A 21,223-nucleotide genomic window follows, 5' to 3' on the forward strand; every position below is an offset into this window, starting at 1 on the left:
GTTTCTAAGGTGATTGCAATGTCAAGCAGCACTCCCAAGCTGTGAGCCGGGCTTTCAAGGGGAGTATAACCTCATACAAAACATCTCAGGTCCCTGGTCTGCCTTTCTACTAACCCAGAGGACCTATTTTGTCACAATTAAGTTTCATGTTCACCCTTATCCAGCCCATTACTGACATCAAGCACTGGTTCAGAATGTCAGTAGCATCCTCAGAATTAGGTGGCAATGAAAAGTGGAGCTGGATATCATTTGTATATTGGTAACACCACAGCCCAAGCCTCTTGATGACCTCTCCCCGTGGTTTCATATTGGTGCTAACTAGTATGGGGGATAAGATGACCTCCAGCGGCAACTGGATCGAGGTGGCGTTGCGGTGCTGATGCTGTTAGACCTGTTGGCGGCATTTGATACAGTCGACCATCAGCTACTGACCCGCTGCCTCGCCGACATAGGGGTTAGGGGGTTGGCCTTACAATGGCTTTCCTCCTTCCTCATGGGCTGGGGACAAAGGGTGGCGATTGGGGGCGAGCGGTCCCAGAGGCGCACACTAGATTGTGGGGTGCCTCAGGGAGCAGTTCTCTCCCCGATGTTATTCAACATCTATATGCGCCCCCTTGCCCAGAGGTTTGGGCTGGGTTGCCATCAATATGCAGTTGACACCCAGCTCTATCTGCTAATGGACAGCCGGCCCGACTCCGTCCCAGGGAATCTGGATCAGGCTTTGCAGGCTGTCCCAATGTGGCTTAGGCTGAGTGGGCTGAAGCTGAACCCGACGAAGACAGAGGTCCATTGTGTGGGTCGCGGCGCTCTGGGGAAGGAAATATCTCTCCCGGCCTTCGATGGTGCGCCATTGAAAGCAGCGCACCAGGTAAAGAGCTTGGGTGTCTTACTGGAGCCTTCATTATCAATGGAGGCCCAGATAGCAGCCACTGCCAAGTCAGCATTCTTCCATCTGAGGCGGGCGAGGCAGTTGGCCCCTTTCCTAGAGCGTCGGGACCTTGCAACAGTGATCCACGCGATGGTCACCTCAAGATTGGACTACTGTAATGCCCTCTACATGGGGCTGCCTTTGTGGCGAACCCGGAGGCTGCAGCTAGTGCAGAACGCGGCAGCCAGGCTGTTGCTAGGACTCCCGAGGTGGGAGCATATACGGCTGGGACTACGCGAACTGCACTGGCTGCCGATTACGTACCGGGTCCAGTACAAAGTGCTGGTCATTACCTTTAAAGCCCTTCTCTCAGGCTCTCAAGAGCTCAAGCAGGGCAACATTAAAACTGCATCACACTATTTTAACAAAGCAGTTTTTATGAGAAAGTACTCTGGTTTTTCACACTAAAACTAAAATGTAAATAAGGGAACTAGTGTGTCAAGACTTCAAGTTAATTTTATTTGAGGGAGATATTTCTGAGGGAAACAGGCTCAGGAGCACAATAAGAGAATTTCACAAAATTCATGTGGGCTCTTGGATGCAATAATAAAATTCAAATGATACAATTTCTACTCCAATTGATGAGGAAGTCCAACCAAACCAAGCAGCAGTGAAACTGGAGAAAAAACATGTAACAGAAATGGCAAGGCAGAATCCAAAGAGCAAGTGTATAATAGAAATGGAAAGGAAGTGGCATATTTCTATATATTTAAGCATCTGTATTATGTCAAGTTGCTCAGAGAGCCAAATTATGTGGATTTAATTAATTTTTATTAATAAAATCTTGAAGGCCAATAACAAGTTTAGTCATCATGATGGAACTGAGAATGAAGAGGCCATGTCTGGAGAAGATGCAGAAATTTAAAAGCTGGGGATGCAGTGTACAGTTAAGTCAATGTCAACAGTACTTTCATTTTTGATCTTTCATAGGGATCGTCAATTGACAGGGAAAAAACCTTCCATATCACAGTCTCATTTTTAAAGTTTTAGCTTGAATCATGGAAGTTACCATACTTTACTGAGAAAAGACAACAGAGACTTAATGAAATTCAGTCAGTAATAAAACTTTAATCTTCCTTGGGTAAAGACATTCTGAAGTTCATTATATTTACAAGCAAATATACAAGACTAAACAACAGATGACCTTGTCAATTCAATCAGCACATGAACATCCATCACGAAAACACTGGTATTTCCACATCCTGCTGCTTACATCCATGATGGTAAAGAAGGAGCATCCTTTTGAACCTATTGGAAACAGCAGTCGGAGAGAAAAGACCTGTGATTTAATTCACTCAAATTGTGAAAATGTATTGTACTCGTATCAATAGGTAAACCTTTAGTGATTAGTTTTATTTATTTAAAACCTTGCTATCTCACCTTTCTACCTCAATGCAGCAGACAGTGAAACATTATAAACAGTACAAATACACATCCATTTTATAAGCACACACACACATATACAATTAAAAACAAACAGGTGGGAATAATAAACTAAACAAAAAGATTTTCACTCAGTGGAAGACAATGACCAAGAAAGACAATTTCCCTGGGGAGGGAATTCCAGAGTTTCGGTGCTACCCATAAAGCTTCAGCTTATGGGAGAACCTAATGCAGGGCCCTCAATAATACTTGTAATGGTGGATTAGGTCATATAGGAGTTGGTGCTCCTTAAGGTATGCTGGTCCCAATCTGCATAGGGCTTTAAAAGTCAACAGCAGCACCCAGAACTGGAAGCAACCTGGGTGCCAGTACAGATGGAACAAGACTGGAGCAAACTGGAGCGATGTTCCTACAATTCACCCTAGTTTAATGTTATTGCTGCTGCATTCTGTAAAAATTTTATTAAGAATTTAGAAATTGCATATATTGCTTGAGATACCTTTGGCAGGTATATGCACTTCCTGATTTTTTGTTGTGAATTGCTAAATTTTGAGAACTCAACTCCTTCTGATTTTCCTTGATCATTATGTGTCATTAAACATATTCATTGAATGTTCTGGTTCCAGAGGTGAACACTGAGCTAAGCATGATTTGCTAACAATAAAAAAATAAATTTTAACTTGGACCTTGGCGGCTTTTACTGAATTGCAGTACCTTGTTTTTACTGTGTGTTCTGATCTTTGATCATGTTTATAAGTCACCTTAGGCTAATGAGAAGTTGCAATATTTAAAATGAATTGCTCCAAACCTGCTGATTAAGCATCACAGCAAACGAGGCTTGATCTATGAGTTAGACACAAAGTTGACTTCTCTGTACAGAAAAGGGGTGTGTGGGTGTACGTTTATATGTGATTTCCCCCCCTTTCCTTTGTCATCATTTCACATCTCATGTTATACTTGAAGGTCCATCAACTTCCCAAAAGAAGCATTTTGGGGACCACAGCTGAAAGGAAGTGGGAAAAAAATCATTTTGATAATGACTTTTAGTCAACATTTTAGCCGAAGGAAAAAAATTGGAAGGAAGGTTTGTAATAGAAAATAATAATCAGAAGATTATTAAAAATTATTAAAAGTCAGGTTTGAGGATCAATATAAGCACAAAGGAAGTTGTCTGTATACACTGCTCCATCTGAGCTATAACGGGGTATAGGTTGAACTAGGATCTGGAAGATTGATTCTGCCAAGAAAGCTTGTTAGGTGACCTTGGGCCAGGCATATAAACAGTCCAACCTAGCTTATAGGATTGTTGTAAGGATAAAATGGGAACAGGAAGAACACCGTAAGGCACAAGTAAGCAGTGATCACTGTCACAGCATGTCAAAATGACCAGTAGTAATTAGGCAAAAACTGGTCTATTGCACTCTATGAACCGTAACTACTGCAAATGGAAACCCCATATTCCGAGGTGCTAAGTCATGACACCTTCAGAATAACCCCCTAAATCAGCTGGTAGCAAAGGATTTCTCCAGAAAGAGCAGAATTATATGTATCTAATTAACATATAGATACATTAAAACTATAAAGGAAGACAAAATTCAAAGAACAAAACCATTTAGAGCTTGCTTCTAAAGATGTTCAAATCTTTCAATTTGTTGAGTAGGGAATTTTTAGCAGTTAAACTATATCCATCCATGAAATGCAGTAGCTTTATCTGCACCTGTTGATAAAATACATCTGCAATCACACAAATTAGAACATAAGGGTATTTTTTTCGTCATGACCTACCGAACTGAGCTCTGGAAAGAGTTCCTGTATCCCAATATCCAGCAGGACATAAGTCAGCTAAAAGATTCAAGGAGAAGTTAATTTTTTAAACAAATTTGTAAATACAACCTCCACATCACTAGTGAGGCAGCCTGGAATAACTACTATGATCTCCAGCAAGGAAAAGGAATACCAGATTACGTAAATAGCTGGCAAGCTAGATGGAAAAATGTAGTCAGACAGAAAGACAGGTTGCTTACCTGTAACTGTAGATCTTTGAGTGGTCATCTGTGCATTCACACTCATGGGATAGAGCGCCCGCACCGATCCCCGAATTGGTACCTAAAAAGCCAGGGATTTTTTTCGCACTCTGCACCAGTGGGCATGCGCAGGTGTCCCAGTACGCATGCTCACCGGCACCAGCGCAAGGATCCCACCAGTTCCTTCCTGAGCGCTGGAAGCCCCTACCATAGGGAGACCGTCAGCAGTGGGGAAGGAGGGCGGGTAGTGTGATGATGCACAGATGACCACTCGAAGATCTACAGTTACAGGTAAGCAACCTGTCTACTTCGTGGTCTCTGTGCTTCACACTCATGGGAGATTAGCAAGCCAGACATACCTGGAGGCGGGAAGACGGTCAACCAGAAGAAACAGCTTGCAGCACCACAGCTCCCAGACGAGTCCTCTGATGAGCATGCACGTCCAGAGTGCAGTGCTTCATGAAAGCATGCAGAGAGGACCAGGTGGCAGCTTTGCACACATCCATCAAGGAAACACCCTTCAGGAATGCCACCGACATCGCCACTCTAGTAGAGTGTCCACGAATGGGTCCAGGCAACGGCTTCTTCGCCAGCAAGTAGCACAGTTTAATAGTCTCAGTAAGCCACTTCGAAAGCCTCTGAGATGAAATTTTTGAACCCAATCTAGGAGCAGCATAAGAAATAAAAAAAATGCTAGTCCTGATGAAAGCTCTTAGAACGACTCAAATAAAAAGTAACGCACGCTTAACATCTAAAGTGTGCCACCGATGTTCCTTGTCCGAGGAAGGTGTGGGATAAAACATGGGTAGCCAAACATCCAACTTAAGGTGAAACTGGGAAACCACCTTAGGGAGAAACGAAACATCAGGAGCCAATGATACTCCGGACTCATGAAAAACTAAATATGGGTGGTCACAACGCATAGCCATGAGTTTCCCTACACGGCGTGCTGACGTGATTGCCACCAAAAATGCAGTCTTCCAGGTCAGAAGCTGTAGGGAACAGGTTGCCACAGGTTCAAAGGGACGCCTAGTCAACTTATCCAATACTAATGGCAAATCCCACAACTGTGGAGGTGATCAAGATGGAGGATGCAACCTGACCAGTCCTTTCATGAACTGTTTCGAATGAGGATGAGCAAAAACTGAATGCCCCTCAACAGATTCATGGTACGATGATATTGCTGATAAATAAACTTTAATAGAAGAAAAGGAAAGTCCAGCATCCACCAAGGACAACAAAAATTCGAAAATCACCGGTAGGCCCACCCGTTGGGGTGAGACTGTAGTGTCGGTCAAAAAGCGAAGTAACTTCCCCCACTTCCTATCATAGGAAGTGGGGGTAGACAACTTTCTACTATTTAGAAAGACATGCTGGACTCTGCTCGATAATTTGCAGGGTCGATGAACCACGCCGTCAGCTTCAGGTGAGGTACGTTGTGATGGAACACTTGTCCTTCCTGGGCCGACAGAAGGTTCGGTTCTGCCGGAAACTGATAAAAAACCTCCCCTTGCAAAACGAAGCAAGATCGGGAACCAGTTCTGCCTAGGCCACCACGGTGTGACTAGAATGCACTTTGGTTTCTCTCTCGCTATTTTGTTGACAACTTTCATCAGCAGCGGAAGAGGCGGGAACAGATACAGGAACCGATTGTTCCACGGGAACATCAGGCCGTTTCCCAAAGACTCTGGGTCCGATCCTCCCCTGGTGCAGAAAAGGGGACACTTCCGATTCCGTGCTGTGGCAAAAACATCCACCTGAGAATATGCCCAGAACTGGAAAACAGGTTGAAGGAAGCGCCATTGCATCTCCCATTCGTGTGGAGATGCTGCTCCTCTGCTCAATGAATCCGCCTGCAGATTGAGAACTCCTGGAGGGTGCGCAGCCTTCACATAGATGCCATGCTTTAGGCACTCCATCCACAGTTCTATTGCTAGCGCACAGAGCCGTCGAGAGACTGTTCCGCCCTGCCTGTTGACATAACAAAGGGCTGTAGTGTTGTCCGTCAACAGGGCCACAGCCTTCCCCGCCACCAGAGGATGGAAAGACCGAAGGGTGAAATGAATTGCCAACAGTTTGAGATAGTTTATGTGACAAAGTGTCAGTTGTGGAGGCCAAGGTCCTAACACACACAGAGTCCATGTGAGCACCCCAACCCCATAAAGACGCATCTGTGGTGATCGTAACTGTCGTCACAGGCAAATGGAAGGGAGCTCCCTGACAGATGTTGTCTCTGGATGTCTACCATTCCATGGCCCAAAGGATCAGTGATGGAATTATGAACCTCTTTCGAGGTGAGTCCTGTAAAGGCTGAAACTTTCTGATGAACCAAAGTTGAAGCCCTCTAGTGCAATTTCGCAAACAACGGCACACTGGTAGTCGCCGCCATCAGCCCCAGCATCCACTGCAGCTGTTGTGCTGTGCCCCATTTCCAGCTTCAAAAAAGATGGATGAGATTGAAAATGTCCATTGCTCTCTGCTGAGGCAGAAAAGCATGATGAAGGTTTGTGTCCAGCAGAGCCCCTATAAACTGAACTGTCCTTGATGGTATGAGATGGGACTTTTTCATGTTGACCTGCAGACCTAAGGTGTTGCAGTATGGCCGGATAAACGCTCTTCCGAATCCGCCACAAGGAGCCAGTCGTCGATATACGGAAAAACGACTATGCCCTGGAGCTGAAGATGTGCGACTACAACACTCATCATCTTGGTAAACACCAATGGTGCAGTGCACAGGCCGAATGGGAGGGCTTTGAACTGGAAATGGTTGGAGCCTATTGCAAACCGGAGGAAGTGCCTGTAAGATGGATGGATGCTGACATGGAAGTAGGCATCCTTGAGATCCAACGTTGCCATCCAATCCCCTTGGTTGATGAGGGGAAGGACTGTTTGCAGAGTGGACATCCTGAACTTCTGGTACACATAAACTTGTTCAAATTATGACGGTCCATGATTGGTCTCAATCCCCAATCCCGTTTGGGGACCAGGAAATAACAAGAATAGAAGCCCCCCGTTCTGGCTGTTACTGGAATCGGTTCTATGGCTTGTTTCTGCAAGAGGTTGCTGACTTCCTCTAGCAGAGGGGGGGGGGGGGGAGGAGGTGTTGTAACAATCACTGACTGAGTCGGAACCTGAACAAAGTCTATCTTGTAGCCTTCTGCAATGATGGAGAGAACCCATCTGTCTGTGTTGGACTCCCAAGCCGGTAGATGGTGATGGAGGCAGATGTGAGAAGAAAGAGGGGCGGCGATGTGTGCAGCAGAAAAGTCAAAGGCCCTGTTTTTGCTGGCGAGAGCCCTTAGATTTGCTGGTGTTTGCAGAACCTAAGGCAAACCTTGACTTATTATTTCCCCTATAAGGAGATCTATTCTCCGGCTGTGAAGAGCGAGGTCTCCATGGTTGGTCCAGGGAAAATTTCTGATAAGGCCTCTTGGGCCAAGATTTGTGCACTGCTTAGGCTTGCCAGCTCTAGTGGATGCAGGAACACCAAGGTTCTTTGAGGTCTTTATACTTTTGTCCATCTCTTGAAGGACACTGTCAGTGGTGGAACTAAAAAGACCCTCACCCTTGAAGGGAAGATCTTCAACATAGGCCCTGGTGTCAGGCTGGAGAGCTGTAGACCGTAGCCAAGAGTGACGGCGCAGGGAGACTGCAGAAGTGAGGGTCTTTGCAGAGACATCCACCATGTGCTTTGACGCAGCCAGCTGTTGTTTGGCCATGGCAAAGCCCTCCTTTTGCAGCTTCTTCAGTGAAGCACGCTTCTCGTCACTCAGGAATGACATCAATGGTGCGAGCTGCTCCCAAACCGCATACTGGTAACGAGCCATACAAGCAGCGTAGTTTGAGATCTTCACTCCCAAAACTCCTGCTGAGTAGAATCGACTGTCTGCATTGTCAATTTTATTGCCCTCTTTATCAGGTGGGGAAGAATGGGTCTTACGCGCTCTTGAGGATGACGAAACCACCACTGAGTTGGGTTTGGGGTGGGAAAACAAAAACTCAGCATCAGCCTCCTGAACACGGTACATATGGCCCAGGCGACATGTCGAGATTGATATGGACGCCGGCTTTGTCCAAGGCTCCTTCACAGCCTGTAGAATAACTTTGTCACTGGAAGGGCCACAGCCGTCGATGAATTCCTCTGCATAATGTTGAAGACGGTATCATCGACGACTGGTTGTAGATGGACTACTGGCAGGGAGAGAGACTGTGCCATTCACTTCACGAGGTCCCCATAAGACTCGAGATCTTCCTTGATAATTTAAATTGGGACTTTATGTTTGCAGTAATGGAGAAAATGAAGTTAGGAGAAAGATTTATAAGAATGATAAAAGCAATATATACTGAACAATGTGCAAGGCTATGTATAAACGCAGATCTTACAGAAGATATGATAATTAGCAAAGGTACAAGACAAGGCTGTCTGCTTTCCCCATTGTTGTTTATAATGACTCTTGAAATATTATTGATGCAGATTCAAGAAGATAAAGAAATAGAAGGATTAAAAATAAAAGGATTTACTTACAAATACAGAGCATTTGCAGATGATATATTGTTCATAAATGAAAATCCTATACAAGTTACACCTTTGCTGTTATTAACAAAGAAAAATCAAAATTTTTTATGTAAAAATATGCAAACAAATAAGCAACAGGCCTTACAGAGACTGACAGGTTGTGAAGTTACCTTCAAGGTAAAATATTTGGGTGTGGAGTGGAGATAACAATGAAGAATATTGATTTGTTTAAAAATAACTATGAGAAGCTATGGCGTAAAATGGATGAAGATATGTTAAAATGGAATAAACTTAATTTGTCATTGCTGGGTAGAATAGCTGCAATTAAAATGAATATTCTACCAAGAATAATGTATTTGTTTCAAACTATTCCTATTGTGACAAATAGTAAACAATTTGATAAATGGCGAAGAAAAATTTTAGAATTTGTGTGGGCCGGGAAGAAACAAAGGATTAAAATGAAAATTTTGACAGATGCAAAAGAAAGAGGTGGATTTCAATTACCAAACTTAAAATTATATCAGGAAGCAGTCTGTTTAGTGTGGATAAAAGAATGGATAATGCTGTTAAATAAAAAACTCTTAGCGCTGGAAGGTCATGGAAATAAATTTGGCTGTTACGTAGACATGTATTATAGAAAAAAGAAGATGGACGGTTTTTTCTCTCACCATTATATAAGAAATAATTTGCTAAATACATGGATGAAATATAAGAAATATGGAGATGAGAGAACACCGTTATGGATAGTGCCAGCTGAAGTAATAAAGATAACAGCTGAGATAGGTGAAGAAAAGTGGTTGTCATATAATCAATTATTAAAAATACAAGGTGGCAAAATAGAATTGAAAACTGCTGAAGAGCTGAATAATAAATATGATTGGTTCCAAATGCAACAAATAGAGTTTGGTGGATAATGATATCAAAACTGAAGGAATAAGAAAAGAACAAACAGAAATGGAAAAGGTTCTACTTGGAGACAATGAAAAATTAATTTCAAAAATATGGTCTACGGAGGATGAAGTAGTGAAATCTCAAATGATTAAATGGGCAATTAATGTAAATAAAGAAATACAGATGGAAACTTGGGAATATTTATGGAAGAATTCTATGAAGCTTTCGACGTGTCATAGTATTAAAAAGAACTTTAATACTCAACTTCCGCAGCTGAGAACGAAACGTCTGGAAGGAAAACTTTCTCCAGTAGAACACGGCACTTGATCCCAAAAGACTCTACAAACCCTAATGATGTTACCAGCCGTGAAAACCTGAAATCTTTGATTAAAGAGAACTGTTTTAAAATGATGTATAGATGGTATAAGACTCCTAAAAAATTGGCAAAGATGAACAACAAGATGCCAGACAGAAGTTGGAAATGTAAAAAACATGAAGGTTCTTTCTACCATATGTGGTGGACTTGTGAAAGAGCAAAAAAGTATTGGCAGATGATTCAACAAGAAATTTCTAAGATCTTGGTATATGAATTTAAGAAAGTTGCAGAGACTTTTCTGTTGGGATTACAAATGGAAAAATTTCCAAAAGAAGATAGAACTGTAATTTGGTACTTGCTTTCAGCTGCTAGGACATTATATGTGCAGTTGTGGAAGCAAGAAAAAATGCTAGAGAAATGGGATTGGATTGTAAAAGTTATGACATGGAGTGAAATGGACAAATTAACAAGAGACTATGATTTAAGAGACTATGATTTAGAAGTTTTTAAGATGGAGTGAAAAAAGTTCAGAAGATATGTAGAAAAAGAGTGGAAAATAAAAGGACATTGGACAACTTTTGATAATGATTTAAGTTTTAGGAAAAAAAAGAATATTAATTTTTGTTTTTGTTAGTTAAGGGTACCTTTAAATATTAGTATTTTAAGTAAATAACACTGGCGGGGGTCAAGTAACGAGGGGAGGGGTGGGTGAAAAGTAATATACGGGATAGATAAAAGAAGTTATTAATGATGCAAGAAATATAATTTGTTACCATATGTTACCAAATAAAATTGTATTTATAAAAAAACCAATTAAAAAAAGACTTGAGATCTTCCGATAGTGATATGGGAAGGTCCTCAGCAATATGAGAATCTGGAGAAGGTTCCGCTGTTCTGTCCGGATCATCAGTAACGACCTCAGAGTCCGATGTCGACGACTCTCTCCTAGCAGAGTGCTCAGATAAAACTGGGGTTGAAGCACGTTCGGGTGAACGGAGCGATACCGATGGATGAACTTGCTGGTCCCCAGACAGCTCTCTGCGTCTTTCAGGAGGAATTGACACCGATGCCGAAGGTGCATGCTGAATGGCCGATTGATGCGAAAGCCTCGAGAAAGAAGCTTCCGACCGCTGATCCCATTCCGGGAACTCACGGAGAGGGTACCGTGGGTATGGCAATGAATACGAGTATGGTCCGTATGAGCAAGGCCACTGGCGTTGGTCCCACAATAGAGGAGGAGGGAAGCAACGCATCACAGTACTCAGTTGGAGCTCTTTCTATCCTGTAATAGGTGGCAATGGTGCTAGATGTTCATTCAGCGCTGAAGCCTCGACTTCCGATACCGAACCACTGTTGCTTTGACGACGCGGCCCCGACCTGGAAGAGTGGGTCCGCTAAGTTAGGTCTATTTCCTGCTCCGATCCAGAAAAATGGAGCGGCTGTGAGCCGCGGCTCCTCAGTACCAACGGATTTCGCGGACTAGGAGACGCCAAGATCTTTCGAGGTGGAGCGACTTGCGCTGACATGACTCCATCGAGACACCCCGAGAAGGAGTGCAAGAAAGTCTGTCCTTCTTCTTCTTCTCCTTCGATTTAAGCTTCTTTGGGAGGGACGATTGGGTCCCCGACTCGTCCTGACGTTTCTTCTATGGTGTGGGCGCCACTGACCCTTCAGAGGGTCATTTCGTGGGTCGGCCCCGCTCTGGTGACGATGGGTTGACCGACGTTGAAGCCAGAGCCTGAGCAGCATCCCCCATCGATGCCGATTGATCTGCAGCCATTTTAGGCAGGCAGAGAGCCGACTTGACTAAGGCCGCTGATAGCCTTGCCGCACGATTTTTTCGAGTTTGCTTCGAAAACCTTGAACAATGCAGGCATGAGTCTACACGGTGTCCCTCGCCCAGGCATAACAAGCAGAGGGAGCGACCATCAGGGGGAGCAATTTTACTTCCACACTTCAAGCAGCGTTTGAAGAACCCCCAATGCCTTCTATAGGGCCGGAGCCCACAAGGGAAGGGGGAAATAAAGCCCTGAGGGGCAAAGTCCAATACAAAGTCTTTTTTTTCCAACAACTATTAACTATTAACTATAACTACTATAGGAAAACAACAAACAGGCTAAGAAGAGGAAATCCAACAGATTACCAGGCACCGACCAGAGCGGCCAAAAGCAGATCCTTTCAATGTGGCGGTCAAGAAGGAAGAAACTGGCGGGATTCTTGTGCTGGCACCGGTGAGCATGCGTACTGGGAAGCCTGCACATGTCCACTGGTGCAGAGCGCGAAAAAATCCCGGGCTTTTTAGGTACCGATTCGGGGATTGGCGCGGGCGCTTTATCCCATGAGTGTGAAGCACAGAGACCACGAAGAAGATCATATATGTCAACCCAGCCAGCTGATTCGCAAATCAACCTTTTAAAAAGGTTCATACACTAGTAGATGGAATCATTAAGAAGTTTTTCTTTAGTTGGATCTTTTGCAACTGAGGCTATCTAACTTTGCCACATGCTGCACTGAACAATGAACCAAGATGAGGTAAGGCTAGAACCCTCATCCAGTACTGCTTTAAGTTCTATTAACTAGCTCAGTTAATTCTGAACTAGCAAAGTGAATCTTCCCTGCTACTGCTTCCATTCCACAAGAACAAATACAACTATTGTGGCTGTGTGCTCTTCTGGTGGTGACTCTCCTTTGCCTGCATTGTTAAGGTAAAAAAGAACAGCATGAATGGCTAGTATTGATTCAGTTACAATTATGAACATATGAATCAGGCCCATCAAAATCAGTACTGTCTATTCAGACTGGCACCAGCTCTCCAGGGTCTCAGGCAAAGGCCTTTCATATCACCTACTGCTTGATCCTTATTGGATATGTTTAGGAATGAACCCAGGACCTTCTGCAAGCCTAGCTGATGGTCTAACACAGCCCCACCCCAAATTACATGTCTATTTTAACTCATTCTGGCACCAATATCATGGCTCTGGGACAGGAAAGAGAGAAGGAACAGGGTTTGATGAAACACTATTAGTAGCTGGGTGTTTTGTAAAAGCTCATACCTGTTTGTTAAGCACTGGCTGCTGCAATCCATCGAACAGAAGTCTTATCCCTTCATACTTGGCCTCTTCTCCAATACATTTGCCTATCAAGTCTGGACAAAATGTCAGCACATAACAAATTAAGCACATAACAAAAAGAGGTGGGAATACAAACTTAGTACTTCAAATCCTCAGAGCTTTAAGATAATCAAGCTGTTTGTTCAACAAAGTAATCTGTTGCTGCCAGCTACTGAGTCATGGCAGATACTTCGGAATGGCAAAGAGCCTAAGTACACAGTCTTGTCTTTAGCAGGAAGCACAATCTGTATTCTGTACATTATCCTGGAGGTTAACTCTCAAGGTGAAAGGATGACCATGTGTAGGAATGACTGAAGAAGAAGCAGCAATTGGATTTATACCCCACCCTTCGCTACCTGATGGAGCCTCAGAGCGGCTCACAATCTCTCCTCCCTTCCCCTCCCCACAACAGACATCCTGTGAGGTAGATGGGGCTGACAGCTCTGACAGAAACTGCTCTTTCCAGAACAGACTGCATGCCTCAATGTCTGTGAACCAACAAATGCCTCTGTTCTTGGAACTGAAGCTACATCTATTCAAATACAATAAATCAGACGTTAATCGGCACACCCAATGAATTCATTATTTCTGTCAACAAGGATGAAGTTAAACCATTGTAAGTATGAGCATAAAGTTCATCAGAGTAATTTTTCAGCTCATGTAAAATTGCAAACCCTGACATGGATAGCCCATACTAGCTCAATCTTGTAGCATTCTGGAAGCTAAGCAGGATTGGCCCTGGTTAGTACTTATAAGAGAGACCACCAAGGAAGTCCTGCAGTGGTTATGCAGAAGCAGGCAATGGCAAACCACCTCTGAATGTCTCTTCTCAAAAAGCCTACAAGGTTGCCATAAGCCAGCAATGATTTGATGGCAAGAAAAAGGGAATCATTACATGACCTTTAGCTTACCTTATACTCATCTTTAACCCTAAACTTAAATTCAGATCTATCATTTTTTAAAACTGAAGTTGCAAGTGGGACAAGTAATTTATGACATAATATATTTGTTTGAGACATTGCAAGAAAGTATGTTTCAAATGGTGGTTTCTTTTGTACTGGAAAGGTATAGTCCGTTGAGCACAGTTTTCACTACAATCTACCTTATTATTTGTTATTATGTATGAAATTTATAACCTGCTCTCCCTGGAGACCAGTAAGGTATATAGGAGAACATTCCGTGAGAGCTTTAACTAATATATATGGAAAACAATATTTTAAACAATATTTTAAATCACAATATTTCCACATTAATTTGAAATTATTTCACAGTCCATTTTACAATATACAATGTTTTTCTTCATTTTTTGGACTTCCTGAAGTCCAATTCACCAATGCAGGTGTGACTGTAATTCCCAAACTACACTCCCTGGAGAACAGGCCTTACACAAAAGGGTCCGCATTTAACACACAAAACCACTTTCTGATGAGTCAGATCATTATTCCGTCAACGTTAGCATGGTCTACTGTGACAGGCAGTGGTTCTCCAGGTTCTCAGACAGATATCACCTACTATCTGATCCTTTGAATGCAGATAGCGTATTGGTATTTTCCAGATATTTTTCCAGCTGGATACAAAGCCCAGTATTTATTTCGCTATCTGAAAATGGCCAACCCAAAAAATCCTATTCAGGAATCTACAGAACTGCCGCTTGACTGAAGGTAAAGGGTGTTTAAAGGGACTACAGTCTCTTTAAACACCTTTTGGGTGAACTTGACTCTTTGGAGTTCACTTGTGGCTTCCCCCCCCCCATTGGAAACAATGGAGGAGGGGAGTGTCTCTGTTGGGCAGTCCACTTTAAACCGACCTGCAAAAAGGAGCCCACCCAGGATTGGCTGGGGCAACATGCAACTCTCAGCTCCTGCCACCCCAGCTGATCCTCTTGTGTTTTTTCTTGGGTCCACTGGACCTGAAAAATTCAGGAATCCTGAATATTTTCTGAATCTGAACTGGTACTGGGTTTCAGGAATGTAATATTGATATTTTTGGGGTTCAATATATCCAAAATACCACTTTTTTGCCTACTCCTAGTCCACAGCACTTGTATTTTCAGGTTCACATGGCTCCCAGAGGGAATCATTCTCAGGCATGCAACTGAGCTGGGAAGAGAAGAGGCTCACATTGAGGCCAATAGCACCGCGAGTCAACATGAAGCAGCCAACACTAAGAAGGGAGAATGGCACTGTAGGACATCCAATATTAAAATAACACATCTCTGTTTCCAATAACTATGCTCCTTTTGAAAATCAATGCTTTGAAAATTACATACATAGAGCATTTATATGAAAATGGGCCATTCAATCAACTTGATTTTTATTTACAGTTTCTAGTCTTTATAAGTTGTGTCATATCACAATCAACACTGAACCTGGAATGTATTTCATCATTTCTTCAAAAGTCTGCTTTGCCCGTTTCTGTTTATCTTGAAGGGAACGTGGTTCAGAATTCTCACAAAACACAGCATCTGAAATAAAACATCAATTAATAAGAGCTGCATAAATACAGATACTTTTGTTTTAATTATTTTGACTATGTTTAATCAGGCTAAGGTAAGATTCAAATCCTTTATCAGGTGACAACTCATTTTTTTTAAAAAGCCCCCATCCACCAAGATGCAGAACTGGTTTTTTTTTTATCTCAATAGATCATTTTCAAATTGTACAATCTAGTCCAGGATTTTACCAAATTCAATGGGTTTAAGTTTGGAATAATTCAGCACAGCACTGAAAATATGCAGTAACAGCACAAATTCACACTGACCTCTCAAAAGTGTTATAAGTGACACCAAACGGTGCTCTTGGAAGAGCTCTTCTAGTTTATGCTGCAGATAATAGTCTGTGTATGCTTCTAAGGTGTTTTTGAAGAGAATACGTCCTCCCATCATAATATGGTGAAGCCAATCAGGAATAAGGAAGACCACTCTACCTGCAAAGTTTTGTTGCATGTATTTACCATATGAACACAGTTTGTTTGAATGCACATAATTTAAATTTCAGAGTAACTTCTGTCTCAAAACTTCTCCCAAACTTACATTATTAACAAGGATCCCATGTTTTATGTATTTTATTTGTCAGGTATGGAAGACAGGTCTATCAACATGTGCTAGCCATGATGGCTAAATGCAGTCTCTGTATACGGAGGCAGAATGTTCTAAGTAACAGAGACTGCTAGAATTCTGCCACGTGCTGTTGGGTAATACTGTGGGGGTGTTACGTGGAAATGCTGATTACCTCCCTGTGTCTTGAGTTATCTCCCTGAATGATTATCTTTTGTGCTTCATTATGTACGAGTGCCAGGTAATTGCAGTGACTAGCTAGAGCAGTAAACTTGACCTCCTTGTTTTGCAGTTTCATTTCTCTTGTTCTCCCTATCAAATCTAATTTGTGTACTTTGACTTGCTGAAAGGGTACAGAGGGAGAAGAATCATGCAGGTGTACCCTAAGAGAATGCAGCTCAAACTCATGCAGTGTTATAAAGAAAGCTATTTCTTTGCTTTGGTTTGAGTTCCAGTTCCCACCTTTCAAAGGAGGACAGAAATGCAGGCGCACCACTTGCCCTTCTTGTCTTACTGGAGTACAAAGTACAGCCTGCCTCCTCTCCTTCATTCACTTGTGTGTCAGAGTGGATAAAGACAGAGAATGCTCTAAGTATCACTGCTGAGATTCCCCTCCCCCCCCAGACAGGCTGACAAAGGCAACTGAAGAACAAGAGCCTTCCAATTGCAATATGATTTTTCTCACAATGCCTTTTGATTCCCATGCAAATGCAGCATGGGCATTGTACCAGAAAAGTTTGCGTAACTTTGAACAAGGAACTGAAAATTCTATGATGTTGGCACATATCCCACAGTTCATTTGCATAACAATCTTGTTAAAGATACAAGATAAACAGGTCCTCAAGCTGAAATACTAAAGCATTTTAATCTAATGCATAAATTCAACAGAGCCAGAATTGCATGAACCCTTGCATCATGTTGGAAAAGATAGAAGTGATTTCTCACCAATGTACATTAAGTAGTCATAGGCTCCTTCCACTGTCATCATTTCCATAAAATAGTTCTGATTTTGTCTTCGTTCTGAGTTCTCAGCACGGTTTGCATTGTTCTTGTACAGTTCATTAAAAAGCTAAAAATAAACAACAAAAAAGTCCACCAAGTTTTAAAAACAAGCAGAAATGCAGCATTATCACCAGATTGGATTCCCTATATAAATGATTGGTTTTAACTGAATCAGAGTGGCAACTTTCTTAAGCAGTAATAAATCTCCCAATATCTGTATGAAACCAGTGTGAAATAGCATAAGCCAAGCAGAAAAAAGGATCAAGCCCTCTCCTTAGCAGAAAAAAAATGTGGCAGTTTGAGCAGAAGTTATAGTCAGCTGTCAGGATTTTCCCTCAACATGTAACACAGTGTATGTGGACCCAGCGTTATGGAACAGACTTACTGAGGAGCATCCTCATTGGTGGTTTCCCAGAATGCACACAAGGCAGTTATTTTTAGAGCATTTCTCTAAGGAACCCATCTGAGGCAGCTGACCGAATAAAAGACATCACGCATCGTAAGTTATTAATTAAACTCCAGCATTAAAAACCCAGAGTTAACAAAACCCAGCCAGAGCATAAAAACAAAACAATGAGGAGCTTAAAATGAGTCTCTCACAGTTCTCAGGCTATAAAAATGATGCTACAATCCCACCCTTAAAAAAAAAAAAGATTCTGCCTGATGCCTAAAATAAAGTAGCATGGACACCAGGTGATGGAAGGGTATTTTACACACGAGGGGCCACTTTGAAAAAGCCCTGCCTCCATTCACCACCCACATCACTTATGAAGGAAGGGACAAAGAGAGCATGACTTGTGAGGAAGATCTTAGCTGGCAGGTTCGACAGTATGCAAGAAAGCAGTCACCTTCAAGAAACACAGCCTCAAAGCCCTGACCTGAATAGCCCAGGCAAGCCTGATCTCATCAGATCTTGGAAGCTAAGTAGGGTCAACTCTGGCAGGTACTTGGATGGGAGGCCTCCTTGGAATACCAGACCCAGGAAGGCAGGGACAGGCTTTATTCAGCCACCTCTCTGCATATCCTCCAAGCCCCCGGTAGGGGTCAGTCACCAGAAGTCAACATGACTTCCTGATATGTGCGAATACACACATTCACATACATACAAATATGCACATAAAAATGCAAAGGAGGAGGAGGAAAGAAACACAGACTCAGGACATTTAGGGCTGTACAGAGAAGAACCAGAATTCTGAATTGTGCCCAGAAAGAGAACGGCAAGCCAGTGCAGAGCTTTCAACACCAGGTTGATCTGTTCCCTATATTTGTGCCAAATCTGAGATCATCACCAACAGCATAGGCAAGGAGACTACTGAATCATGGGGTGGGGTGATTCACAGTAAAATGTGATCTGCCAAGGAGGCTGAGTATGTGCCTCACAATCACCAAATGGAGATACTGGACTCTGGACTACAGCTGCCACCACTGGCACCCTTGCTATGGCCAATGCTGCACTGTAGTAGTTAAATGTGTTGGATCTGGGAGACCCAGGTTCAAATTCCACTTTGCCAAGAAAGCTTGCTGGGTGGCCTTGGGTCTGTCACACAATCTCAGCCTAGTCTACCTCACAAGGTTGTTATGAGCATAAAATGGAGAATGCAAACTGCTTTCCAATGCTCTCTCTAAGCTGTGGAGTCTTATGAGCAAAAATCCTACTTTGTGAGCTATTGGCATTAAAGTTGTGAGCTACTGCATAATTTAGTTTGCTCTGGGGCCATTTTTCTTGAGCTAAGACAAAAATGTCTGAGTCGGAGGCTAACAAACTGTGAACTAGCTCACCTAACTCAGCTTACAGGGAACACTAGTCCTCAATGGGGAGAAAGGTGGAATATAAATGAAGGAAATAAATAAGGCATGATCTGGACTCCTGTACTTCTTGGCCCACCCACCCCGTCCTGCCCCCCGACCAAGAAATTTATAGATCAAATATTCTTGTTGGGATATGGCTATTTGGACAAAACACCCACCCTCCTGTGGCTTTTAAGAAGGCGATGTAGTGTGGTGAATTTTGTGAGTTATAAATAAAGGAGAAGGTGGGAGACACATTTTAAAATAAAATAGATATTTTATCATTGAACAATTTCATCCTGGCAGACATACTGTACCTTTTTGTTATTTTCAGAAGTAGGACTGAGAATTGTAATCTCTGGTCTACTTGGTTTAGGCTTGGGAGATTCACAGGAATTAATAAAATTTACAATGAATGGCTCCAAGTGCTGACCTTTCTGAAATTAAACAAAACAGCTGTAATGGACAAGTTTCAGTCCTTAACAAATTATCAGGAAAAGGCACTAATTATAAAATGTATCAGCTCTACTCACCTCTTTTATTAGCTTTCCTGGAACAGATTTTATAATTTTACCTGCATAACAGTAGCAAAAAAAAAAAAGAGAGAGAGAGAGAGAGAGATTTGTTTCTTCACAACTAACATTAAGTTATTCATTTTATTCTGAGGCTCTGAGATTCAGAGGGTAGGGCGGGATATAAATCCAATTTGTTGCTGTGCAAAACCAATCTTCACTACTTCCCCATTCTTTGATTCTGAGATTTGGGGACCCTCAGGAAATGTGGGATGTGATGCTTGATAGGAAGGTGGAATCATTAGAAGTAGATGCTCACTTACACAAGTGCCCTTCTTGTTGCACAAGGGAGGCCTTAGATCCAGCCTTCAAGTTCTATGACTGTCTCTTGGTGCACTGGAAAGCCACTTGCTTTATGCAGCCATTTGTCTGTATAACCACATGAAAGGGCTGTACCTCAGAATTTGGATTAGAGCCTCCAAACCCACTGTATGTGTATAAATGAATCCAGAAAACCATTAAAGCACAAAGAAAACAGCACAACTAGTTCCATGTGCTCTCTATGTGGGTATGCTGAAAAGCTCCCCCCCCAAACCATTGCTAATCCACTTTTGTAAGTGAAAGGAACATTAAAAACATGGTATGGCATGGTGTGTGTGTGTGTGTGTGGGGGGGGGGGGTTGCTGTTCAAGGATTAAAAAGAAATCAGCCCCAAAATCTAAAAGCACATTTATAGTAGCTTACAATATCAACCTAAATCACAGCCTATATTCCAGGTATGTCCAACAGGTAGATCGCGATCTACCAGTAGATCGCGGAGGGGTCAGAGGTAGATCACCAGCCGAACTTGGTCTCATGGTTTGCTGGACAGGTGTTTGGGTTTTTTTGATGATTGTTTGGTGGGGTGGTATTTGATTATTGGTGCCAGTATGATGAATACTTATTTTTACTTTTAGAACTGCATGTGTGGTTTTGGCATCAGCCAGAGGTCTTCAGTTCCTGTTGATCTTTAATACTTTGGGACAGTGACAGTTTTGGACCAGTCAGTGTTAACTTAGCACCCCAGCCACCCCAGCATAATGAAGATGAGTGTTCCAAAGAAGAGGATGTTTCAGTTTGTGTTGCTTTCTCACTCCAACTGGATGAATTTACAGGCATAAGAGACATAGCCCAGTTACTAGTCTTTATCCAGGTGGTTTTTGAAGACTTCAGGGTTAAAGAAGAACTACTTAGAATGATTTCTTTAAAAGGGAGAACTACTGGTCAGGAAATATTCAGCTCTTTCCATTCTTTTGTGACAAAGTGTAATCTTCCATTGCATAAACTTGTTTCCATCACTACTGATGGAGCAAGAGCAATGACAGGTGAGGTTAACGGTTTCATAGGCCTCTGCAGACAGCACGACGACTTTCCAGATTTCCTTTCTTACCACTGCATCATTCACCAGCAAATTTTGGCAAGCAAAGAGACTCAATACAAAGACTGTCATGGACATCACTTTCTAAATTGTAAATTCAGTTCGTGGAAGATCGCTTCAAAGACGGCTTTTCAATCTTACTCTTGATGAAGGGGCAGTGGAAATCATTTTTAATACAGATGTAAGGTGGTTAAGTAGGCACAAATTTCTGCAAAGATTTCGTGATTTGCTGACTGAAACAAGAAGGTTTTTGAAGGAGAAGGGAGATGACAAAGCAGAGT

At 42.5% G+C, this 21,223-nt stretch overlaps 1 protein-coding gene across 3 annotated transcripts in view; it reads right to left on the reverse strand.

Annotated features, from left to right (window-relative positions):
- Window positions 1-1,976: 1,976 nt before the first annotated feature.
- SNX14 (sorting nexin 14) overlaps window positions 1,977-21,223 on the reverse strand; it is a 67,892-nt gene continuing 48,645 nt past the window's right edge. For all 3 annotated transcript variants that reach the window (XM_060236687.1, XM_060236676.1, XM_060236696.1), the window contains 8 exons: window positions 19,547-19,587; window positions 19,331-19,450; window positions 17,169-17,292; window positions 15,929-16,093; window positions 15,537-15,632; window positions 13,112-13,203; window positions 4,097-4,153; window positions 1,977-2,176 (listed from right to left, as the gene is read on the reverse strand). In XM_060236687.1, coding sequence (XP_060092670.1) covers window positions 2,138-2,176; window positions 4,097-4,153; window positions 13,112-13,203; window positions 15,537-15,632; window positions 15,929-16,093; window positions 17,169-17,292; window positions 19,331-19,450; window positions 19,547-19,587 — 734 coding nt within the window. In that variant the 3' untranslated portion in view covers window positions 1,977-2,137. The remainder of the gene's footprint in view (window positions 2,177-4,096; window positions 4,154-13,111; window positions 13,204-15,536; window positions 15,633-15,928; window positions 16,094-17,168; window positions 17,293-19,330; window positions 19,451-19,546; window positions 19,588-21,223) is intronic.

Source organism: Heteronotia binoei, chromosome 1 (genome assembly GCF_032191835.1).
Source record: "Heteronotia binoei isolate CCM8104 ecotype False Entrance Well chromosome 1, APGP_CSIRO_Hbin_v1, whole genome shotgun sequence".
Lineage (NCBI taxonomy): Eukaryota > Metazoa > Chordata > Lepidosauria > Squamata > Gekkonidae > Heteronotia > Heteronotia binoei.